General features: G+C 40.3%; 1 protein-coding gene and 1 long non-coding RNA gene across 3 annotated transcripts; one reads left to right on the forward strand and one right to left on the reverse strand.

The window, feature by feature from the left end:
* Positions 1 to 1,518, reverse strand: LOC143362676 (uncharacterized). Its single transcript, XR_013083681.1, has 2 exons — positions 812 to 1,518; positions 1 to 671 (listed from the first exon to the last, which is right to left on the reverse strand). It is a non-coding gene; the product is annotated as an uncharacterized LOC143362676 (long non-coding RNA).
* Positions 645 to 22,358, forward strand: LOC143362666 (glycerol kinase). 2 transcript variants are annotated; one of them, XM_076803033.1, is made up of 12 exons: positions 645 to 799; positions 4,794 to 5,135; positions 16,830 to 16,909; positions 18,509 to 18,767; positions 18,832 to 19,049; positions 19,572 to 19,784; positions 19,930 to 20,040; positions 20,374 to 20,630; positions 20,705 to 20,910; positions 20,980 to 21,126; positions 21,195 to 21,281; positions 21,623 to 22,358. In XM_076803033.1, exons 2-12 carry the CDS (start codon positions 4,931 to 4,933, stop codon positions 21,718 to 21,720), a joined length of 1,881 nt encoding a protein of 626 aa, XP_076659148.1. In that variant the 5' UTR covers positions 645 to 799; positions 4,794 to 4,930; the 3' UTR covers positions 21,721 to 22,358. The 2 variants fall into 2 exon arrangements, with proteins under 2 accessions (XP_076659148.1, XP_076659147.1); XM_076803032.1 differs by lacking the exon at positions 645 to 799 and adding an exon at positions 4,573 to 4,702.
* Positions 22,359 to 23,341: the final 983 nt, after the last annotated feature.

Below are 23,341 nucleotides of genomic sequence, written 5' to 3' on the forward strand. Positions count from 1 at the left end.
CTGGATGTCTAAATTTATTTTAGAAAAATGGATAATGAACAGTTAATTCTTTCGAACTATAATTACAACCTTTTGTAATAATCACAATATAAAATAATTCCTATTTAATATATTTCTTTTGCGTAGAGCGAAGGCATCGAATAAGAAATAAGCAAGCGGCTGGTTTTGGCGCGAAATACGATCACCGTGACCGATTTTCTTTTGGTTCGTAGCGTGTGAGTATCTTTACATTATTGTGACTAACAAAGATCAAATTAAAACAATCAGGTTTTAAAACAGTCAGGAAGTACAAAATTTAAAAGTAAAATGTGACAAGTATGTCGTATGTACGTTTATGTAAATGCAACTTCTTGAAGCACAATTTACAAGAAGTTTTAATTAACGAAAATATGGTAATAGTACAAAAGTATAGTTTCGGAGTGGAGTAAACTAATAAAAAAAAAAAAAACGATTGTTTATGGGTTCTCATTTGAACGTGTTTCGGGGATTTATCTTTACAATAAATCTACAAAATCCGAAAGTGTAGTAAGGCGCTAGCTTCGGCATATGGCGGCTGGTGGTCCGAGTTCTGCAGCAGACGACAACTAGCCATGGCGTAGTATAACCGGACCCATGAGTCGTACAGTGCCTTGGTGTTAGTGCCGCCAATATTGTGACTTATGATTTTCCTCCTGCACAACCGCCTCGAAGGGAGTATCCTCGAGAACGATACCCGATGCTCGTGTACTTAACTACTTATTCCGTTCACGTCCACGACAGGGCGTCAAGCGTTTGCCTGCCGGCCAGTAGCAACGTTTTTGTAAGTACTTACCTCATTCTTCCCGTTGCGCTGACTTAAAAGATCCTGCCCGTTGCACCACCGTCGACATCAACGTTTAAAAAAGCCTCTGCATCGCGTTCCTCGATAACGATTCGCGTATTCCTTTCACCGTTGCGAATCGAAAGGTGACAGACGGCCATCCCTGAATTCCATAGCACGTGGGCAATGCACGTTGTATTCGAGCATAACAGAGCCCACCGCGTACCGTCTTATCGCTGTGTGTATGTGCGTTTTTTTATGTGACATGTCATTTACATTTTTATGCGGGGAAAAACGACGATTCGTCAGCGAGTTCTTGTAATTGGGCGCTGTCTTGAAATACTCTGTTCGATCGTGTGCAAGCGTTACCAAAATAAAGTAGGGCAACCGACTGCGGTGAATTTTTACATAACAGTAGTAATCGCGATTTTTCTTTCCTCTCGTGACAAATGTTCTTGCGTCAGTTGCAGTTTCTGTCGATCTCGCGGAAAACTCAATTACCGTTGAAACATTAATGTCATTTGTGCAGTTAATGGGTCAGTGGTACGTCGAGCATGATAACCGATCCGATGGTCAGGGCCGTGGGTGCCCTAATTCGGGATGGTTATTTAAATCAGTCGCGCCTCGCAATTACTTGATGAATACCGTCGAGTTTTATCACGATTTCCTCTCGTGTCGCGTGAAAACCTCGTCTTCCTAATACAACGTAACTGCCAATTACCGCGTCAAGTCACTTGTTAACTAGATCAAATTCCAACCAGAAACGCGAACGTAACTTGGAACGTATTCAACGCGGGAATTATTGATAAAAAGAACTAAAATAAGGAAAAACCGTGAAAAGCAGAGTGATACTTTACATTGAACGCATAATGCGTCTTGGGAATTGTCAACAATTTATTTACTCGCTATCGGCGAGAAAGAAGATATTTCTTGAAAATAAAAATTCTTTCGTGCATTCGAATTTTTGTACGTTGCAAGTCCTTGGAAAATAAAACAAAATTTCGTATTTCCCCGCTAAACAACGTACAGCGACACTGGTGGTAAAGTATGAAACTAATTCAGTTCTCGAGTCACCGTTAGGTGGCTACCCTCAACATCTCGTGTTTCTCGCAAGTGCTTGGAAGTCCCTCGATTAGTATATAAGCTCGAGACAAGTAGTGTACTATCGGTAGTCAGATGCTTCCCAGGCAAAACAACGGACTATTTACAGACTACATTACGTCCGTTACTCCGACGTTGGTACCGTCAATCGTCTACTGGCTTTACAGTGTCCATCAAAAAAAAATCAATTGTGTTTACTTTGTAAAACTTTACTGTGGAAGTAACCCCGTGGACTATCTCTTTTGTCACTTTTTGTTATAACGGCCCTACATTTCTTAACACTAGGTTTACGGAGCACTAAAAATGACTATTTTACATTACTTTACAAAAATAACATGATTGTATCTATCAAAATTTGTGGCCATCTTTTTAATAATATATACCCAAAGAAATCAATTTGTTAAATAATAATTCCTCATGGATGCATCTTTACAATCTCAATACTCGTAATTAAAAAATATTAGAATCCGTCATTTTGACGGGTCCCGTAAATCTAGTGTTAATATTATTTATCAGATATTTATTATTGCTATATCCGCTAACAATGATTTAATTTAATATTTTCAAAATCAAAGGACAGTGTATAGTAGTAGTATTAAAATCATCTTTGAATAGTCTTAAATAGTTTCTTTGGGAACTGTTGAAAGAAAATTATTTAGTTTCTTCTCGTTACTGGACACAGTCTCGTCAACAAATTTTATTAACGGGCTCCGCGGCTAGTAAAACGCCTAGTAAAACTTGAAATCGCATACGGTAAAGGAATCCAATTACTGTGGACCCACCAATATGCCTATATTAATTATACCTATTTTTAAAGCATAATGAATGTTAAAAAAGAGATATAACATTTTTTCATTGAAATCAGTTAATATATATGTTTTACATCCCTTTTTAAATATTTATTATGCTTTAAAAATAAGTATAATTAATATAGGCACAGTAAGTGGTACCCCGACAGTAATTGCGTCCCTCACCCTAGGTCGTTTGTTTTTATTCGATAATTCCTGTTGTTCGACTAATTATGGACGGTACACACGCATGAAATCAGTAGTGTAGCAATTAGAATTTCGACGGCGATTTATCAGCGCAACTGGTGCGCTCAATTGATTCGCGCTGACAGCATTACGTCAACCGTCGCTGCAGCGATATTTCAACGCGTCTTTCAATCCCGTTTTATCACGATAATTCAATTACCATTGATCCGAACGCCAATTACGAGTCTGCCATTAATTATGTCGTAAGTTCGAAACTTTTAACGAGTCGCCCGGGCTCGAAGATACGGTCAGTGTAATTTAATTAGAAGCGCTTCTACAGAATGTTCGTACTAACATCGCCGGTTGAACGTTAACGGCACGGTTTTAGATGCGAATGTTTCCCCTTATCGGCACACCGATTTGCATTCTGCGCACGGTGTCATAAATGCGTTTTCTAGTACCTCGACGAGACTCGGCGTTTTACGTGTGCTGCGAACGTTTTATGTCTTTTATTATTTGCTCGGGTATTTGAAAGCAAATCGATTCGATCGAATGACGACGGGATATTGGTACCGGTGAAAACTATCTAGCATTAATGGTACGATCAGTTGACACCCTAGTTTCCAGGCAAACATAGTACCAATCGATAGCGCTCCGGATCGGTGCCAACCCTAGCTTCGTTTATTAGCATGGATATCTTGTTATTTGAGGAAACGCGAACGCATTGGAAATTGCTCTTGCATTTTTTCTGATTGTCGAAGCTTATCGACTCGTGGAAAATCTTCCCCTGTTTGACTAGCCGTTCGAAACGACCTGCTGCATGCAGGGGATTAACCTATTTCCACTTAAAGTAGGGTGACCAGATATTTGAACTCGAAATTTGGGCCGGGCAAACGAGGCTTGAAATCAAATAATTTTTTAATATAATTCTAATGTCGTCGTCAGATCCTTATTTTGGTCTAAATTTGAACAGACCATTAAGACATAAGTTTGGGACTTGAATCTATATTAATTTGTATATGTACAATAAAAAAGCGTTTATTTTAGTTTGCCGTGGTTATTAGTCGATACACAAATTTATTTCCATGGCAAAAATATTCTATTGAAATAATTCAAGGAATAATAAAAATGAGAACGACTCTAACATGCAATAATGCACAGCATTCAGCACCACCGCCATAACAATGCGTGACCCGACAAAAGCGTTGCGTATGAAAACGCAACGACCCTTTTCAAACTGAAACGGCCCTTAAAGCGGGGAGCGGAACGAGACGGAAAGTTTTCGATTTTTCAGATATTATTAATTTCTTTTAAGCCAAACAAACAGTTTTCCTCCTGTCAATATTTAATAAATGGTCAGGATTAAAAACATGCAAGAGATCGAATAAAAATTTGCCATCTCCGTGACTAGTACAAGTAAAAATCGAAAGGGTTCCAGGCAGAGGGGTTCCCTCGCGTATTCGCTCCCATAACAGTGTCGAGCCTGATGGCTGTTCCACCACGGACGAGTCGTCGACTGATTGTCTGACGTGCGAGGAGGTGTCAGAACGGTGATATAATCGTTAGTGGATTAGTGAGTAACGCGGGATCCAAATCGTCGAACGGTTTAATTTTAGAGCATGCTCGCTGGCCATGACTACGAGAGACGACACGACGACGACTAAACGGCGACGAGACGAAACCGCGAACCAGCACGTAATAGGTCCGCGCGCGAAGACGAAGAGGGAGGCGAGCAAAGCCTCGTGCGGCAGAAGCCGAAAGGAGGAGATCCAAAGCGTATCGAGTCACGCGTATTCCCTCGGCCGAATGAGTGTGGTGCACCTTGCCGGTGCGCTAATGAGCGAGCCCCGACGATAAGACAACCCGCGCGCGCCTCTTTCGCACCGGTTCAGGACTGATTTTGTTTCTCGGCTCCTCAGCCCAGGGGCTTTCCGGAGCACTCGCAGCAACGAGGCGGTCCCAGACGACAGGGATTCCCCTAGTCCGCGCCACACGCTAACAACATCGCTATCTGTCTCTCTCTCAACCTATCGTTAATTCGTGCCGATCCTCGATCATGGAGAAGGAGAAGTTGAAGGATCCTGAGGAAGAGGAAGAGGAAGAGGAAGAGGAAGAGGAAGAGGAGGAGGAGGAGGAGGAGGAGGAGGTGGACGAAGTTGGCACGTTGGATGAGACTGCCATCTTCCCGGAGCTGGAGCGCACACAAACTGGACGGAAAACGAGCATCTTCAAGTACTACTCGTTCGAGGAGAAGGGAAAAGGTGAGTACCCCCCCGATTTCTCGTTATGAACGTCCTCTGCGATCCTATGCGCCTGCTCAAATGCGTCTTCACGCGAAGACGAACCTGCGGGGTCAAGGTACGAAACGCAAAAATGTGTTCGTACACGTGGACGCAGCTTATTTAATTTGTGCTCTTGGAATTTTTGGTAGCGAGGTTCTCACTCGTCGAATTCCGTCGATCTACAATTCTGTTCGAATTGAATGAAGCTATTCAAGGACTGGATAATTATAAATGGAATAAAGTACGAGCAGTTCCACGGGAGAAAATGGAAAACTGTTTTTAAAGAAATTATGCAAATGAACGAGAATTTCGAAAGTTTTATTCTCCCAAGCTCGATTTAATTTAACAGTATTGGACTTTCGATATCATTTTATGTTCAAATAATGAATAAAATTGAATTGATAAAATGCAGGCACTTTCGTAAAATCGGCCGCGGTGGCCAGAGGAGATCCGGATTAATCTTGAATCAAGATCAAGATCAAGATTTTCGTTCGCACAATTGATTAGGCTATGTTTTGTCGTGGTTTGATTATCTCGTTTTAATCCGACGGTACCGAGGATTTCTGACCTCGAGGTACGTAGATCTCAAAGTTATCGTTGATGTCTGCTGATAGGTGACAAGGGAAATTGAATCGTCGACCTTTATTTAATCGTGAAACGTCGATTCGAGTCTGCGGTAAAATTCCTTCTCCAATCAATCGGAAGCCGACCTGTGATAATGATCGATATCGTCGGGTTTGATTTTGATTTAAGGTGTAAGAGAGGTCGGTCGGAGGTGTGTGTTCTCTGCGACAGCGCACGTTGAATTTGTAATAATAATGCGGCCAAAAATAAAAGCGTGCTGTCTGACGACATACCACAAACGACGTCCACACGCTCTGCGTGACTTGTATCCGAGTACAGTAAGGGGACAAAGTATTTCGACTCTGTTACTCCTCTTTTCGGATGCTTGTACACTGATTCAGCAACTCGTTACACGTTATTTGTGTTCGACTCTTTTACAAGAACTCAGCTCCCTATATTTAACCCACAAACGGCGGATCATTTCATTAATTATGTAATCGAGGATGTTCAGAGGTCCATTCGCTGTTTTATTTATGAATTTTTTAAAACACGTTTTCGTACCTAACGTGGTAGCTGGTTAATTTAATTAATTCGCCGGAAACTGAGTAGACGAATGACGATTTTAATAGTCTGGGTCAAAGAAGACCTTGACTCCGCCGAGGTTTAATAAATTTAATTAGCAGTAGCTGCGTTTTTCAAATATTGCCATCGAGTCAAGAAATATTTCGTAATATTTTCACCGATACTTCGTGAAATTTTTATCAAAAATCGGTTATCGATTCGGAACCTTTGAAAGTGATTTATGATACGTGTGAATACTTTTTCCTCTTACTGTACCATCGGTAGGTAAACATCGATACATTCGTACCGGTATCCGGCGAAAAGGTGATGCACGGCTGAGCCTTCGAAAAAACTAACGATGTTAAACACGTTTTACACTTGAACCTGGAAGGCTCCTGCAAACGCGTGTGTTAAGAATTATTTATACATCGACGAATTTATGGTTAAAGTAAATCTGTGATAGACCTTGTAACCGGCGCTGTTTATTTCTTCCAAATTAACGAACAACCTTGACACGAGGTCGAACGTGTAGGTAATCAGAGGTCAGGTATTTCTAAAGGCACAGAGCTAGCTTTCATTAAAACCATTCTATGTATGGTCGTCCGAATTGAGCGGGCCAGCAAAAATAATGTACAGCAAAAACTAGCGGACAGATCTCGACAAAGTTAATTTTAGGAACCATCGTTTTTCGAACTGTAAAGAACACCAGCTTTAAATATAGAAATTTTATGCATTTATGATAAAAATGAGTAGGTGCAACTTAAAACAGAAAACATATTACGAGAATTTAGGAGCATGCGTGATTTTCATCTTATTAAAATTATTAAGAACGAAAGAACTCTTTTTCGGTTCTTGTTTTTCATAATTGCAGAAAATTTGTGGGTCATTTTATGCCAAGTCGATCATTTTTTGACATCACCATCAACGATTTTGTTCTAAATGAAATATGTTGTAGTCCATGTGAAATTAAGGGATGTTTAAGTCATCGTTTTACTGGTTTAGAATTTGTTTAAAAAGTACAGGCCTCCAAAATTTGCAATGTTTTCCCAACTGGAAAACATTGAAAATGAGCTTTAGTTACGAATTTTTATCTCAGGAACTTTTTGTCCGATTGAGCTGAATGTTTCTTTGTTTTATTCAGAAAGGAATGGGCGATTGTGAAATAATTTTTTCAACTTCGATAATTAACTTTATAATGTCGAAAAATGTAAACGAATTCTTTTTTTACGGTTTTTTCGATGAGGGGCCACGGTTTTTAAAAATTTTGAAAAAATATGGTCAGATTTCCTTGAAGTTTTCTCTTCAAAATGAGCCCTTCAAGTCGTGCGCTTCGCTATTATAGTCGGGTGTCTATACCGCTGCACAGTGGTCCAGGAGCCCTCTTTTTGTGGCCAAAATTATTTTAGGGCTATTTCAAGGATTAAGGTTATAGTATCGTATATCGTTGAATTCGTCTTGAATACCAGCTAGAATATTATGAAGTAAAAAATGTGTATTAACATTTAAAAAATCGAGGTGACCTTCATATTTTATAAAAAATTATTTTTTTTTTAAATTTTCTATATTGAGATTTGTAGAACATTGAATACTAATCAACTTTTGTTGGAAATCTTCTTTAGCCAGATCATCGGAAATGTATGAAAAATCGTCCTAACTGTGATCCGAAAGTGATTTTTAGTGGCCAAAATTCGAAAAATCTTCTTTTCAAATGAAATTTATATTTTATCACACAATTCGATTAAATAGATGTCTGGTAACATGCTTATACGATTATTCTATTTAATGAAAACAAGAGATTGTTGAAACATATCTTTTTTTATTGATAAATTATTTAAGATATGTCAAATATATTAAAATATATGTATTTTAACATTGGAAAACAAATTTTTAGGTAATATAAAACTAAATGTATATAAAACCAAATAAAACTTTCATAAAGATGATTCGCTTACCACATTCAGTGAAAGACTGAATGTGATTAGAGAAACGTGCAACAAATGAAGAAGGATTCTTATCTAAAGTTTATGAAATTGAATACGAAAGATAAATAAGGTGTAGACAGTGAAAACAGAACTGCCTCTTCAGAATACAACGTGACACGGCGAGCGTCTATTTATTTAATCTTATCCCTTGCCGATGGAAGAAAACCTCCACCTTCTCGTAGTTTCCATCGAGGTATGAAAGACATATCTTTCTTGTAAAACATATTCAATTAGTACAGAAATTAACATCTATAAATGAAGTTATGATTAAAAAGGTTGGCCAAGAGTGGTTACTAATATAGTTCTCGAGGTATAAATAGGGTCATTTAGTCTTATACGAGGTCTGCTGGTATTGCTTCGAGAACAGCGGTATAGACAACCGACCATAATAGCGAAGCGCACGACTTGCCTATCTGAAACCGAGGGCACACCGCGCCCTTTCCCAGCTCATTGTGACGTCAATTTTCAATTCTCCATTCTGCTGAAGGGCTCATTTTGATGAGAAAACTTTAAAGAAATCTGGCCATATTTTTTCAAAATTTTAAAAATGCCCCCTCATCGAAAAAACCGTAAAAAAAGAATTCGTTTACATTTTTCGACATTATAAAGTTAATTATCAAAGTTGAAAAAATTATTTTACAATCTAGCAATCCTTTCTGAATAAAACAAAAAAAGAATTAGATCAATCGGACAAACAGTTCCTGAAATGAAAATTCCTAACCCATTAATTTTACATGAACTACAACATATTTCATTCAGAGCAAAATCGCAAAATCTCCAGCTTACGTATAATAATCTCCCATTTTTCCGTAGGACAATTTGATTTTTTAAGCAGTTCAGAAAAATAAAACTATTTAGGGACCATTAATAACGTAATCAGTCAATGAAAATGTAGTGGGACGCGTAAAAGAATTACAGAGAACGCGTTCCACTGCACAGGTAGAAGTAGCAAACAGGTAAACAATTCGCGAATAGCAACATGATGCATCCGCAATGTCAAAATGCAGGAGATGACATAAACGCTACAGATATGTCCAATAAAATGTGTGATTTGCAATGATTTTGCAATCGTCGGTGACGAAGGGTCACGAGCTGCTGGCATTATGCATCATCGCCAGGTGGTGCATAATGCATCGCGTGAAGCATCACGAGATCGACTTGTCTCGGGTGTTCCGTCGTTGAGTAACACGAGGAACTCATTGCAGCTGCATACTGCACGCAGAGACGCGTGTCGATTTCATTGTGTGGGTGCGACGGGAACCGAACCGGTTTTCATTCGATGGTATCGCGTGGATCGCAAATCTTTTTCAAACTAACTAAAAATAACGCCGTGCCGGTATCCCCGTACGCGCGCGGAATTCGAAACACGGAAATGATCCGATGACGACTTTATTAATGACTTCAGCGACGATGCAACGCTCTCTCAACCCTCTCCTTCGAGATTTATTGGGAGGCGTTTACCTTTGCCATAAACGATTGGATCAATGATGATAGCTTATCATAGAAACGTGGGATCGAAAACAAATGAAATTACATTTCAATTTTAAACAAATTCTGTACGAATTTACAGTGACTTATTTGATCAAATACTCTTTAAAACGGGACGGCTTTTTTTAAAACTGGACACAACGATTTATAGTTCTTTTTTTGCGAAGCTGGAAGATTTAAATTAATAGATTAAGGGGGCCGGCAGGCATTTGGCCTTGACTGTCACGCTATGTTACGCTGTTCCTTTTTTTCTAGACATTTTACGTCTTAAATAAGTAAGTAATCAATTAAAAATGCATACCACCGTGTTTGTACATGTCTTTGCTACGTCTGTATAGAGCCTTTTTTCGATACGAACACAAATCTCTCGAAATTAAGAGAATCTCTCAGCGGCAGCCATCTTGTGACGTCATACTTGCTTCAGAATTCGAATTTTCTGCCGAATATTACAAATTACTCCACGATGAGGTAGAAATTCGCAATTTGGGCTCTATAAAGACGTAGATTGGACTTTTAGGAAACACAATTGACCACTTCTAAACTGCTCATTGCAATATTGAAGCGGCAGTTTGTCTAGATTTTGACCCTTGCATACGTATATGGATTTCAAACCATGCCGCCCCCCTTAAGAGAATCTCTCAGCGGCAGCCATCTTGTGACGTCATACTTGCTTCAGAATTCGAATTTTCTGTCGAATATTCCAAATTACTCCACGATGAGGTAGAAATTCGCAATTTGGGCTCTATACAGACGTAGATTGGACTTTTAGGAAACACAATTGACCACTTCTAAACTGCTCATTGCAATATTGAAGCGGTAGTTTGAAAAGGTTTTGACCCTTGCATACGTATATGGATTTCAAACCATGCCGACCCCCTTAAGTATACAAATTTTTAAAACCATTGGTTTGAACCTTCTGCGCACTGTCTTTATCGCTACATGATGCAAATCTAGAAAATCTAGGGAATCTAGAGAATAGTTTCCGCAGTCTGTAAATTGTGGATAAAAATGCCAATCTGTTATTACAAATGATTAATAAGTAGTACCTACCTTCTAGATCCATCTCCACGCGCCTCTGATCAAGCAATCACTTCGAGCCCTTGACACCCTTGATCGTCCATTCGCATGTTCGACACTCCTCGCGATTCACTTCAAGTGTTTGTACACGGAAAAGTAAATTTGGCGACGAGCAAAAGGCACGTCTGCTACCCGCAGAATTTCTGCAACATCTCGCGCACAAAAGGATCACATTAGCACAAACCGGTTGATTCGGGAATGAAATGAACACAGTTTAACGAAAGTAAAACGACCACATTGATTTTTTAGCACCGTAGGAGAAGCGCATGAAAAGAAAAGGCTAACTTTCGCTGACTTTTCCCGACGAAGTCCGAGTTGCTTATGGCCCTTCGATGGCGGGCTGACAACATCTGGTTGACAGCTTCGACTATGCGACTCTCAATGAACAATGGGACGACTTCTTCCGAGGGACGTTTAGGACTTTCGTGTAGTTCTAAAGAGGGAGATGGAAAGAGCGTGAATGAAAAGTGTTTAGGCTACGAGAGGGAGGATCGTGTTGCTGGTGATCGGTTTCGAAGAGAGGGCGAATGGATAGAAGACTGCAGCGTTCAGGAATAACAAATTTAGAAGACCAGGAAGAGCAAGATTAAATTGCAGTTACCCGAGTTCGTTGTTAATGACTGTTAATACCACCGTTGTTTCATCCCTTTGGTTTAATATATTAAAAATTGTTTTGACCTCACGAAGATCATTAAAGGAACAAAGAAACTTGGCTACCGTTCCTTGCAGTTGATGTAAACAATTTTTATTATGCACAATGTGAGGAAACGCAGGTTTTGGTACGTTCCCTCGACGACTAAACTTTCCGTTGTCGTAGAATCCAGGTCAGAAAGCAACGTGGACACTTGGGGGTGTCATAAATCAAAAACGAAGGAATGTCCTGCGGCTCCGACACTAAAACATCATCAGTTGTGCAACAACGTTATAACATATTTTAACACTAGATTTACGGGACCTGTCAAAATGACGGATTCTAATATTTTTAACTTACGAATATTGAGATTGTAAAGATGCATCCATGAGGAATTATTTAACAAATTGATATCTTTGGATATATATTATTAAAAAGATGGCCACAAATTTTAATAGATACAATCATGTTATTTTTGTAAAGTAATGTAAAATAGTCATTTTTAGTGCTCCGTAAACCTAGTGTTAAATAAACCCACTCTAGCAGACGCGGCTTAGCATTTATTCCGACAATACAGATCCGCGGTACTGTAATAGATATAGAGCAATTGCCGTCCTGAGACCATCGCAATCAAGATGTAAAGCTAAATGGTAGATAAAAAACAGCACATTTTAACAATGGAACTATTAAAATGGCCCACCCCAGGTTTCGTGCTTTGCAGTTACTAAAATGATCAAATTGTTTTCCGAAAAAAGTGATTACGCATTACTATACACACACAGTCCCGTTCAGCAATCCTCGCGGCGGGCGAGGGCGCCCACCAATGCCCGTGGGCATAGCTGAGGGCAATGTGACGTCAGGGGAATCAAATTCTCTGCTCGCGCGGGCGATAGGTGAACGGGACTGCTATACAGTGTATACAGAATGACTATATTACCATATTACTGTACTATACTGTAGAGCAATAATTCGGATACGTAGCCGAGGTTTCGCGTGGGCGCAGAACCGTGCACGTGCGTCACCGATTCATCAAAACGCACGTGTTCTACGGTGTGTGTATGCGATGCGCGCACGTTCCGAGTGCAATCTGTGCCGTCTTTCGATAGAATACATCGCGAGAGAGGCTGCAGAACGTGGCAACGAGACTTGCTCGAGGATTGGTCGGCCTGGGGAGGCTCGTCCGCATTTACAATCGCGGTGCGTCATTATCGAGCGCTAGGCGTATCCACATCCCACGAAGGACTCTTCTTTTCTTGGCGGGGCACGTCAACGTCGAATCAAGTTGCATAACTCATCGCGCACCAGGATTCCCTGCTCTGTTCTATTCGCCCCTTCCCCTCCTCTCTTCGCCTGGTTATACCGAACCACATCGCCGCGCCGCATCGATTTTTCTCTTCAACTCTTAAAACTAGGCGAACGCCGCCGGCTTACACCGCGTTGCCGGTTTTTCAGGATTTCTTTGCGGTTCAACGACCGGCCCTTCGTTGCAAAATTTATTCCACGACTTGGTTCATGAGTAGACATTCGTCTAACCCACTTTTCAAACCATCTGTAAAATTTTCTAGATCGGGTTTCTGGGTACTGAGATTAAAACAGACGGTTCGGGTAGACTGCGGATTTTTCTGAATAATTTTCCGATTTTCAATTGTACGAAATAGAAAAATATATTTTCTCTCTTAATAATTTTAATAAGTCAATATTAATGCAATCGCGTTCTTGAATTGTACCAGTACCTTCACAGTTCTGTACTTTGTTCGTTTTTGGCTTAAATGCATAAAATCCGCCGTCTATTTATATGTAAGAAAGGTAGTGACATCATATTCTCACACCATGTTAACATATTTAGCAATGTTTCAAGTACAAACACCTTTAGTAATGCGCAAATTTTTAGCGGTAACTCAGACTATTTTGCAAATAAGCACAAGTAAGAATGATTCTGTTTGTGTAAGATTTATCGAACGCAAACAACTTTAGCAATGTGTATATGACTCTCCAGAGTCGCCATTTGATGCATGAACTTTAATCTCGAGGATAAATTCCCGAGCGAAATTCTTTTGAATAAATTAATCGGATGAGGAAACACTGAACGAGGAAGCGTATAAGGAGACAAACAACTTGAGTTGTTGAGGAAAACGCAGTCTTAAATTCACAGGAAAAAATTTTTTTTTTGGTATGATTCGCCGGAAGCAAAGAATCTTTTTCGTCGATCTTTCCGATTGCAGAGTTGAGCTCGTTACGAATTCAGCTTGCGTCCCGTTGAACGCTCGACTGGAGTGTAACTTGTTGCTAGAGGAGAGAAGTCCAAGTTACATAACTTTGGCTGTAATCCCGGCTCGATAACGCGGCGAATTTTTATCGTCTCGGTAACTTCCAGATTTCATAAAAAAGGAGACTCAAGTGGGAGGATTGAATACGAAACGTCTTATGCAACCCGTTCTCGACGAACAGATAAACTTAGGAAGATCCCCGCACATTCGTGACCAACCACTATGTATTTCTTCTCGTATCTGCTTGCGTCACGGCCCGAGTTAGTTTTCCCAAATATGTTTATGTGTGCACATGGCTGCGTCAAGTCTCGTCTCTCTGCATCATGGACGCAGCAATGGTGTTAGCAGCGTTTATAATGAAATTTGTTTTTTCCCACGACGTCAAAATCTGCTATCGTCTTCGTCAAAGGAAACACTTCCATTTGAAACCGATCATTTCCATCGGCAATTTTGAACAACCACAGTAGACAATAATGTAGCTCGAAATGACGTTCCCAAAACAAACGCGTTTTTTTAAGACTGCAAACAAATTTCATCATAACGGCCTTATCAAACCCCCACAGTTTGTCCTCTAATATTTTTTATGATCCTAATTCGAGATTCTCAGAGCGATACCACACAAAGCGAACACGCAAGAGCGTGTTTATTTATCTCTAATATTCGCGTAGGTAATCAGTGTATCTAGAAAAGGAGGAGGGGGTGTTAGGGATAATGAGCCTCCAGCGACGGACGAATCGCGTTTCTCCAGTATTAAACGCATGCTTGACCGTGTTCCGATTAAAAAATTCGGGTTTAGACGGTCATTCCCATCTCTCGGTCGGGTCTCTTCAGTTTTGCCGGGACGGTCAACGACTTCGAACAGTGCCGCGGAAATAAGTCACCGGTCCTCCGACGGTCATGCGATATAACTTGTCGAGGTCGTCGAATCCTCCTGCGAAAAAGTTTCCCGCCGAAGTGTCTCAAAGTCGCTCGAAAGTCTCCCGAAGTATCTCGGTCAACGGAACTATCGAATTTATTGCAATCTTCGTATTGCACGACTTTCTACCGGCTCGACCTGGAAAAGCCGCAAGGCGCGTTGGAACTTCCTTGTGAGATTCGAAACGACGACTCCCAGCCGCCGGGGAAAAGATAGTCGATCGTTGTTGTGGAGAGGAAAGGGCACGCTCGGTTGAAGTTGCAGTGTCAGGCTCGCTCAACATCCGTGGCAGGTTAGTGGAAAAAGCTTCCACGATTAATTGCCGGTCGATTCCTCCAACGGATGGCTCTTGGAGCGCGTCGGTCATCCTTTTTCGTCGTTACACCTCCTGTTCGAATTTACTGGCTTGCAAAGCGGCGGGTGACTGTTCAGTAATGAATTTCGTTTTAATTTGTAAATCGCGTGCATCCTCCCGAGTAGCTTGCAAAAATCAACATTACACGAATTACAATCTCCGTATGTCAACTGATTTACTCATTCCAACGATTGAACTAATTTGCGAATATTTTGAGAAGTCATTTCTAGGGCTTTTCAGCTGGGAGTAAAGTTTTTATTCGTTCCAAAGATTTAATCAATTTCTGAATACTTTGAGAAGTCATTCTCAGAACTTGTTAGCTGGGAGTAAAGTTTATGTTCGTTCCAAAGATTTAATTAATTTCTGAATACTTTGAGGAGTCATTCTCAGAACTTGTTAGCTGGGAGTAAAGTTTTTATTCGTTCCAAGAATTTAATTAACTCGTGAATATTTGAGAAGTAAGTTTCAGGATTTGTTAGCATTGAATTAATTTGTGGATATTTTGAAAAATAATTCTTAGAATTTTTAGAATTGCAAGTGCAGTGAATTGCAACGGTGATATATTGACATATGGAGGCTATTCTCGTTGCGTCGCAGCTGTAACTTCATTTCCGCAACGTGAAATCAATTAATCTTACCGGTCTTCAGGTATCGACATTCCCGTTTTCTGCTATGCTATACAATTCCCATAATCGTTCTCCTGCCGCTTCGTTTTTTTTCCATATTGAACCGAAACGTCTCGATGAGACTAGAGACCGGAGATTATGCCGGTTATTTTAAGATGCTAATATTTTGCTGAGATAAAAATATTTCAGCGCGTCCTTCACGGATCATTGGTAGAATCAATTACTGTAGACGTTTCTAGAAATAACGCACAGACTGGATTCTGAGACTGAACGAAACTCGTTAGGTGCTCTTGCGAGGATATCAGAAAAATGTACAGAGCTTAGAAATTAAAATACACGAAATAACACGATAATAGACACAGATCGGGCGAAGTATCAATCATACAGTCTCCGATCGTGTTTAGACCGATCGCAGTGAAGGCCCTCACATATCAAACACGGCAAACGTTTATGTTTCTATCACACCGAGCAGGAACAAATGAAAATTTATCACGGTATAACCTCCGCCGATTCATAAATTATAAATTGGAATCGTATCGCTTTTCGCATAAGCCGTTTATCATAAGAGAGACATAAGTCATTTTTCAACCGACCGAGTTAAAGCTTCTTCCCGCTGGGAAGAAATAGGGAAAAATAAAATGATTTATGTCAGCTTCTAAACGAACTACAACAAGCGTAAAGCTTTCAAGCTCGACTTCGCAGTTCTGGTCGCTCGGTCTGCGTAAGCCTTAAATCCGGCAAGGGCAAACGCGAGGCTAAAATTATGCGTTTTAATAGAATCGAGTGTTGGCGATATGTCGAACGGCGAAAGGGCTTCCCGCCGTGAACGATCGTAACGGGCCTAATCTTGCCATTATCGCGGCAGCCCACGCGGGTCACCGAAGCTCGTAATGAAGCACGATAAAGAAGAACACAGCGTAATGGACGCGGCAGTTTTTCTGCGGGCCCGTCGCGAACAACGGAGCGGAATACCGGCGACCGTTTCGATGAATTTCCGGTTGGCCCAGTGTTTAATGTGTTAGGTCGCTGGCTTCAGGATATCGTGCGAGGACCAGGCGAATTCGCGGGTTAGGAATCCCTGAGACAACGGTACCGTTCCTCTGAGTGAGCTCTATGCTTTCTAACTATGCCGTCGCGTTCGGCACCGCGAAATTCGCGTACGCGAATGCCGGGGAAACAATGTGTAACACAGTGTTTATCTTACAGACGTAATGTCGGGCTTGTCGAAGAGGCCGGGCCCCCTTATCGGAGTAATTGATGTCGGCACGCGAACCGTACGCTTTGTGGTGAGTCACCGTTACACTTGGATATGCAAATTACTGAACATCTGTGCCGAAGTGCAGAAAGGAACACCCACGACTACTTCAGTATAAATTAGAACTAGAATCTCACGGCGAATACCGGGGAAACCGAAAAATTTCGGACTCGTGCTGACGCGAATACGAACGGCAAATTGTTTGGCCTCTCGCATTAAGCTGGTTAAACTGCTGCGATAGGTTGTCGCATTGAAATGTCCGATTTTACAATGCAAATTTTGTCAAGAGTTTTGGTCAAGATATGCTGTTACAGTCTGCAGGTTCGTTATTAGTCCGCGACAGACTGAAACAGTGAAATCGTTTAAAGAATTTAATTTTCATTGTCTTCAATTTAATAATACTGTTAGCAAAAGGAATAGATGTATATGTAGCACCCGTGTCGTGCAATAGATACGGACAATTTTTATATTGCATATACGCGGTGTATTCATTATACACAACTTTAATTTACGAAGCTGGTATTTAAGGCCTTGTCTTCAGTATTTATCTATATATTTATGTTTATTTCAATGTCAATGCGATTGTCATGCATGCTTTTTACACGAGTGAATAAATAAATATATTGACGACGTATTATACGATATTTGGTCAAATTGTGGTGGTAAATGAATTCAATTTCTACTATACTATAATCAAGAAATTTGCAATTCGTTGACAGAATATAACGTTACTATTGTTAACGTTACTATTGAAAATTGGTCATTTCATATGCAACAACCTAACTATTATGTTTAATGGCGGTTTCGATGAACTAAGGTCTATCTAACGCTGTCCCATTAGGATCATTAAAAGAATTAACATACCTACAAGAAACACCTTGAAGAATGTGATTAAGCTAACTGAAGTAACTAACAAAGTATAGCAAAAATGAGTTTCGTTTTAAGGAAAATTAACGGAGTGGTAAATTCGCCAACCAGGTGTATAACCAACGGGTTTCAACTTTGTCACGTGTTCGCGTCCACTCTGCTCGTTCCACGTTCGCATAAACGCGCGAGGAGCGTGCAGGTTGCAGGTTCCGTTTGATGGAACACGCGTCATCGTCGAACTGCAGCCGAGCATCTGTCATGCGTTTCTGTGAGCTGGGAACGATTCATTTTTTTTTTCTCTGTTATTGCAAACACGTCGGTCGTTGGAGGATCATCAATAATAGCGGTTTGAAATCCTTGCGTGGGCAACAAAATGCGTAGACGAGCTCTTGACGCTTTGCGATCTGAAAATGGCATATCCGTCTTTGTTTGAAAAATGTGCTACTGTGTAACGAACGGACACGCATTTCGTGAAGTTTAGTAAAACATTCTTGCAGCCACGGTTTTCCGAATCATGGACTAATGAGTCACCCTCGGTAATTTCTTCAGGAATTACAACGCGAAAGGAAACTTTTGAGCTTCTGTTTTCTAGAGCACAGTGACGAGGGAGCTTATTAATTCATGATTGCTAAAAGGGAAAGACAGAAATAGGTTTCCAGGTTCCCACGCAAGGGTTGAAGTCACCAATGAATTAGCAAATGTTTGCAATGTCTTTTCTGTGGAAGGAGCGATCATCGTGGTATTAAAATGTCATGTCGCGCAGGTGTTCAACGCGAAGCACGTAGCAGAGGTGGCCTCCCACCAGATAGACATAGACGAAATCAACCCCCGCGAAGGATGGGTGGAGCAGGACCCGAGGGAGATCCTATTCGCGGTGAAGGCGTGCATGAAGGACGTCGTGAAAAAATTGGAGAGCCTCGACTTGAAGGTGGAGGACATAATCACGGTCGGTATAGCGAATCAGAGGGAGACCACTATCGCGTGGGACGCGACCACGGGCGAGCCGTTATACAACGCGATAGGTAATATCAACGGGTGGAAATATTCGACAGAGTAATCCCCAGCTTATTGACGTTGTTGTTACAGTATGGTCCGACATAAGGACCGCCGCGATCGCCGATCAAATAGTGGCCAGGTTCCCCGATCAGAGCAAGAACCACATAAAACCATTGTGCGGTCTGCCGGTCAGCTCTTACTTCTCCGCGTTGAAGATCCGTTGGTTGAAAGATAATGTCACTGTCGTTAGAAAAGCGATACGGGAACAGCGGTGCAAAGTGGGGACCGTGGACACTTGGATCGTCTGGGTACGTCACAATACACCCATCCTCTTTCTAGCAAGACGGACGACGATTAGATTGTAGATCTTGATGCCAATTCCGTTTGCATAGACCTTTTATGAAGATAGGAATTTATAAAGATACAATAAGGTAGGAATTTATAGATAAGATAGGAATTCATAAAAGATAGAAGTGAGGCAAGAGCTCCCTGAGGAAAAATACTACCGACTCCTGTGAACACTTTGCACTTGAAACTATTTTAGTATTCCGATCTAGAATATTTGCATTCTAAATAATTTTGTTTATTTTATGCATATTAAGTTGAGCCTAATTTTATTCACATATGCAATACTTAAGCTTTCAGAAATTTATTAAATAGAAACAACTTTAGTAATGTAAATAGTAGTTTAAATTTTGGATATAGCAATTTGTAGTAACGAGCCACCGTTCGAGGGTTGTCACACACATGCTATCTGCATAAAGATCTGCAGTCTAACGATGAACGAACATTAGATTAATTGAGAAAATTCATTAATCAAATGGTTCTAGAACTTAACCGGTGGCAAAGACGGCGGATTGTACATCACTGACGTAACGAACGCCTCGAGGACGATGTTGATGAATATAGAAACCCTGTCCTGGGATCCCACGTTGTGCAGGTACTTCGACGTCCCGATGCAGATATTGCCAGAGATCAGGAGCAGCGCCGAAATTTACGGGACCATAGCGATCGATCCGCTGAAGGGTATTCCCATATCGGCTGTAAGCTTCATTTCACTCTGAGGTCGGGGTTGCGAGATTTTATCGGTCAGGGGTCAGGGTTGCGTTTGATCCGAAAACTAGCGACCACGATGTTACCTTTGGTACAATTTCTGTTCACTGAGAGTCTCTTTATCTCCTCTTTCAGATTCTAGGTAATCAGCAAGCAGCGTTGGTTGGGCAGAACTGTTTGAAAAAGGGTCAAGCGAAAAATACTTACAGGAGTGGGTGCTTTCTGCTGTGTAATACCGGAACAACGGTTGGTACTTTTAATAAAAAGTATTAACCCCGGATAACTAAACTATCATGCGTGAAAATGATGACGCCAAATAAAATCGCAAATACAGTTGATCTCTTTGTAGTTAACAACGAACAACACTTTACCCTTCAAGGGAGCAGGATACACGAAATGTAACCGTTTTATTTTGTATTGAATTTGCTAATTGAAGTCTATTTTGAAGCTAATTTGCATCATCTGATGTCGCATGATTTAAATGTTGCAATCGCCATTTTCACGAAAGATTAGTTATCCAGCGTTAAGAAATAATCAAATATTTCGAGACATTTCTGATTGGTAGAAAGTATATTTTAGAGGGTGTATTCTTCCCACGGATTGGTCACGACAGTGGCGTACCAGTTCGGTCCAAACAATCCCGCAGTTTACGCGTTGGAAGGGTCAGTTGCGGTGGCTGGCGCAGCAATAAAATGGCTGAGGGATAACATGAAGATTATAAAGGATGTCCATGAGAGTGAACATCTAGCTGAAAAAGTTTTTAGTACCGGGGATGTGTACTTCGTGCCAGCTTTTACGGGTCTATACGCTCCATATTGGAGAAAGGATGCTAGAGGGTAAGCATTATTTCCTGCCGTTGCAAATTCATGTTCCTTTAAATGTTTCGAACGAGAACGTGTCTGTGATTCAGAATTATTTGCGGTCTCACCGCGTTCACCACGAAGCAGCACATAGTTAGGGCATCGTTGGAGGCTGTCTGCTTCCAGACCAGGGATATTTTAGAAGCTATGTACAAAGACTGTGGTTTCCCACTGACCAAGTTGCACACGGACGGAAAAATGTCAACGAACAACATCCTTATGCAACTGCAAGCAGATCTTTGTGGTACACCAGTATGTGAGTATGTTTGATGCAATTGGTTCCACGGGTGAATGGAATGACATATTAATCGTGGTCGTGCAACAGTTAGGTCAACTATGCCGGACATCACAGCTTTAGGAGCAGCTATGGCGGCGGGTAATGCCGAGGGCATAGGTGTTTGGGAACTGGAGGGACCAGAAGAAGTTGAGACTGTAGCGAAGGACACGTTTCTACCGACCACGACAACAGAAGGTAATTTAAAAAATTTTCTCTATTTTATTTATGTTCACATTTAACTAATCATTTTTGTTTTCTTGCAGAGAGGGATGCTAGGTACAAAAAATGGAAGATGGCGGTCGAGAGAAGTTTAGGATGGGTCGAGATTAAGAAGTCTGAACAAATGACAGGTAAAATCCTAAGGATCCTTTTCTGTGGTTGCAGGTTCGATCGAATCTTTAGGGTTTGCAATGCTACCCTTGTCCGCCTTTTCCTCTGCTGTGTTTTCATATTTAACACCTCCCTGAACATGTTAGGTACCGTCTTCAACTTCATGTTGCGTGTATTCGCTGATCGTTACGAATGAAACAATGAGATCCCATGTCAATCAAATAATATGTAACAAATAAAATGATTCTCCGCCATTCCTCCCCACGAGTTCCTTCATTGTAGTTTGATAACAGCTACTGCTTGTATAGCTTTTTCTTCTTGTCTTTCGTACTTGTACTAAAGTTTTCCTGTACTGTTTCAGATGAGAGATACTGCATTCTGGCGTCAATCCCTGCGAGTTGGTTCTTAATGACGAGTTTTATCTTGCTACGATTGAGTTATTATTTAGAAAGTCGGTGACAACACGTTCACGTGATCGACGGGCAGGGCCAATTAGCCGGCAGGTAGCCTATGTTTTAATTGCAAGCGCAGATAGCAGCGAAACTGCCAAGAAAAAACTTAATCAACAATAGTAGTCCAGAATACGGTTTTATTAATTAATAATATACGGTTGCAAGAGGAAGAAAATAGTACGCGAAAACCGTTCCGTTGCGATAGAATCACTTAATACTTCCGGTCAAGCTTGCCATGGAAGGGTCTAGGTAGAACAATTCAAAGAAATGCTAAATTCTTTTCAATGGTTAGAAACTTCGGAAAGAAAAGCATTAGGAAATTATGCACACGCATTGATTGAAAACTGGCACTATATTTTATGATCCTTTGAATGCAAGATAACGTGGTATTTCGCATTATAATCGATCGCTGTACACGGTACAGGTATATCAGGTCGATGCGATTACAAGTATGTTTTTTATAATCATAGGTTTGTACAAGTTAGGTCTTATTAAAGTATCGATAACGAATGTTATTTATCTGATTTGTACGCTCTCTTCTTTTGTATTTCAATTTATTTGTTACCTCGAAAAACGATTCTGTATGTATATTGCTTGAGATCATTGTATTATAAAAGCGTACTCGGAAATACACGTTTGTCTTGTAACCACGTGTTTCTACCTTCAATCAATATATTCACATCCCTAAACAATATATTGCGAAATGTAATAAATCTACTAGAGCATTCGATGTTCTCAGAGGAGCTCACCTTAAAAAATGAGTGTTAGGTTGACATTAAGAGAAAGTTGTTCAGAGTGGTCCCTGAAGTTTATGCAATTTAATATTGTTGATCTCTGAAGAGCGTTCTTAATCATCGAATTTGATTGGCAACGAATTTTCAGAAAACGAAAAATTGTCCTATCCCTGTCAAGAAATATTCGAGCGAAGAACATGAATGTGATTGTTGAAAGGATTATTTGGACACGTATTAAAAATCTCTGTCACCCTCTTTCAAAATATAAGATCAGATAAGACACCGTTTACGGTTATGTAAAAATTGTTAAAAAGTTGAAGTAGTATGACCAATCTAATGCTTTTTAACATTCCAATACCTTCTTCAATCAGTGTTATTCTGTGCCTATAAAAGAATAAGCATATTCATTTTTATGTTAATATTTACGGTACATATATCCAGTTTTATCATTGCCTTTGCCTTATAAATATCGTCTAAATTAAATATAAGAATACTTTTAACGACACGCTTAATTGGCTAACCAATACATTTCAGCAGTTTCACCAATGAAACTATTTAATTAATTAGCCCATCACTTACTTTTTCGGGGAAGTAAATGTTTGTTACGTCGGGTGAAAATTTGTGACAAAAAAAATGAGAATATACGGTAAGCAGCAAAACTGAGTCCACACTATTTGAAGCAACATAACTTTTTTCAAATTAGATCGAATGACTTGAATGTTATTGAGAAGTTCGAAGGATTAGTTTATTAGACGAGGTGTATAAAATATTTGAAAAAAATTTGAATTGGTCGGAATCGCAAAAGAAATAGTAAAAGTTGGTTTTTTCAGCTTTGTTATCTGAGCCTGTATTGAAAATTTAAAGAATGTGTTTGATTCGCTCGAATAAATTATA

This window comes from Halictus rubicundus, chromosome 17 (genome assembly GCF_050948215.1).
Source record: "Halictus rubicundus isolate RS-2024b chromosome 17, iyHalRubi1_principal, whole genome shotgun sequence".
NCBI classification, from domain to species: domain Eukaryota; kingdom Metazoa; phylum Arthropoda; class Insecta; order Hymenoptera; family Halictidae; genus Halictus; species Halictus rubicundus.

Bases quoted from the DNA above. Each gene is read 5' to 3' on its own strand.
- LOC143362666 (XM_076803033.1), top strand. From the start codon at position 4,931: ATGGAGAAGGAGAAGTTGAAGGATCCTGAGGAAGAGGAAGAGGAAGAG. The intron at 20,911-20,979 runs GTGAGTATGTTT...GTCGTGCAACAG, and splicing joins TCTTTGTGGTACACCAGTAT to TTAGGTCAACTATGCCGGAC. The intron at 21,127-21,194 runs GTAATTTAAAAA...GTTTTCTTGCAG, and splicing joins ACCGACCACGACAACAGAAG to AGAGGGATGCTAGGTACAAA.